Source organism: Penaeus monodon, chromosome 21 (assembly GCF_015228065.2).
Source record: "Penaeus monodon isolate SGIC_2016 chromosome 21, NSTDA_Pmon_1, whole genome shotgun sequence".
Classification (NCBI taxonomy): Eukaryota; Metazoa; Arthropoda; class Malacostraca; order Decapoda; family Penaeidae; genus Penaeus; species Penaeus monodon.
Window position 1 is genome coordinate 37,083,082 of NC_051406.1, and position 2,126 is coordinate 37,085,207.

The window sequence follows — 2,126 nt, forward strand, 5'->3', positions numbered from 1 at the left end:
ACTTGTGATTTCTGACAACTGCTTCCAATATGCTACTGATTTAAGGCGCCGCGAGTGTGTGCTTTCCCCGCGACACTCACCCGAGCCTTTGCTTGCCCGGTGGTGTACGCGCGCGTGTGTCTGTCTAGTAGATGCAGCGGAGTATCGTGTGCCTGTGTCTGAGTGCGCGAAAGGATCCCACGGAGTGCCGTGGGGCGATGTGTAACAGAGTGTGGTTGCAGAAGGGGGACGACGACCCGCTGCTGGCCCAGCTGGAGGAAGAGATCCTGCAGGGGACGGCCATGTCCAAGAAGGTGAAGACGTCCGTCGAGCGGCACACGCACAAGGCGGCCGCCGTGTCCGAGCGGCAGCAGCAGGTGAGCGCGTCCGCAAATGGGGCGCCTCGCCAGGAGGAACAAGCCCGCCCTCCGTCGGTGCCGCCGCCCCGCCCGCCGGTGCCCGACGAGACCGACCTCCTGGCTGTGCCCCCTCCGCGCCCCCCCGTGCCCCGAGGGTATTCCGACACACCGCTCCCCCCCGAGGCTTATGTCTTCGGCGGGACAGTGGTGACGCAGTCGGTGCTGCCGCGGGTAGGTGGAGGCGTCTTCGTCGAGCGCAGACACGTAGTGGACGTGAGTACTGTCGCCGCCGTTGCACCGCCCTCCTCGCCGCCCACGCCCACGGTCTTGTGGGCGTGGGTGGATGCAAGGTAGGCGCGGGCGGCGCGGTTCTAGTGACCCTGACCCTAGCGTGACCCGCTGACCCACCAGCCGGGCCAGAGAATAATCTAGCAGTATAGTCAACGAGACTGCAGCTCTAGCGTAGCAGGAATGTTACTACCCCCAAAGACGTATCTGGTGGCTGGTGTGATGTGGAAACTAACACTTGGTGTAACACCGTAACACCCAACCTCTTCACAAGGTTCCGGAGCCTGCGAAGCGTCGAGCGTCTCCACGTCGCCGTCAGGAGGATCAACTTCCCTCTCCGACCCTGCACGCCCTCGCTCCTCGTCAGGTGCCGCGGCGCCCGCTGTCAGCTGATCATACGTGTTGTCCCGTGTCTGTCTGTCTGGGGCCTCTGTGCCTTGTGTTCTTGTCTCTGTGAGCAACTCCAGCACCTCCCGAATGCCACGCCCTCTCCAGGATGCCCGAGTTGAGGAAGGTGGATGCGCAGCAGTGAAAGGATAACTGGGATAAGTGGAATAACCATTTGGAGTGCGTTAACTCTTCACACCCGCGTGTAGCTCCCTTGCGTATTCTAAGTTACGGTACTAAACATAGAGTTTTTTTGTCTGGACTCCTATTTTTTCTACATAGACGTGTAGCAAACTAGGTTTATGTCTATATATTTGATGACGTTATCCCCGAGGCAGCAGTGCTTGTTGACCTGACATGACCTGGACTGGCCGCTCGTTCCAGGGGCCCGCAGACGACCCCTTCAACCGGCCGCCCTCCGGAGGCCCCGTCAAGAGGAACGACGCCGAGTACCGGTGGGTGACGGACGCCACCAAGTACGAGTACAGGGAGGTCGTTGATTTCCCGTGTGTCTCGGAAAGAGTGAGTACTGGCCCCTCCCCCTTCAGGCATCCAGCCCTCTCACACGCACGCTTCAGAGTGCCACACTTATCTCACCGCCTGGAGTGCCACCTCTGGAGAGAACCCTAGTCCCGCTCTCCAGGCTCTCACTTAGTGGCTTTGTAGTGTCGGGCGGAGGCGGTGGCGGCCCGCATGAGGCGGCGAGGCTCTGAGAGACCAGCTGCGGCCGCTGCGACGCCCGCCCACCGCGCCCGTGCATGACCACCTCGTTCGGGATTTTCTTAGTCGTAAGCGTGGAGTGCCATGTCCTCGATGAGTGTGTGCATTCATGAGTTGATCCTTCGGGTTCTCCCGCCCGAGGAAGACCTTACCCTCGTACTCGTCCACTCGTTTTTTTTCCCCTCGTGTTTTCTCTTTTTATCCTAAAATATAACTCGTTTGGTTTGCATGATTTTTAATTCAACTTAATATAAACAACGAACTCAGAACAACAGACACTCTGACACACCGGCCTCCGGCAGGAGTTTTTACCTCTCAACACGAAAGGGATAGCGAGATGTCGCCCTTCGCATACACACCTGCAGGCCGCCTCCTGGTTTTCCTTGGTTCTCG

General features: G+C 59.2%; 1 protein-coding gene across 1 annotated transcript in view; it reads left to right on the forward strand.

Annotated features, from left to right (window-relative positions):
* LOC119586447 (LIM domain-binding protein 3-like) overlaps window positions 1-2,126 on the forward strand; it is a gene marked incomplete in the record, with an annotated part of 85,993 nt that overhangs the window by 74,028 nt on the left and 9,839 nt on the right. The window contains 2 exon segments of the mRNA XM_037935179.1: window positions 222-611; window positions 1,398-1,535. Coding sequence (XP_037791107.1) covers window positions 222-611; window positions 1,398-1,535 — 528 coding nt within the window.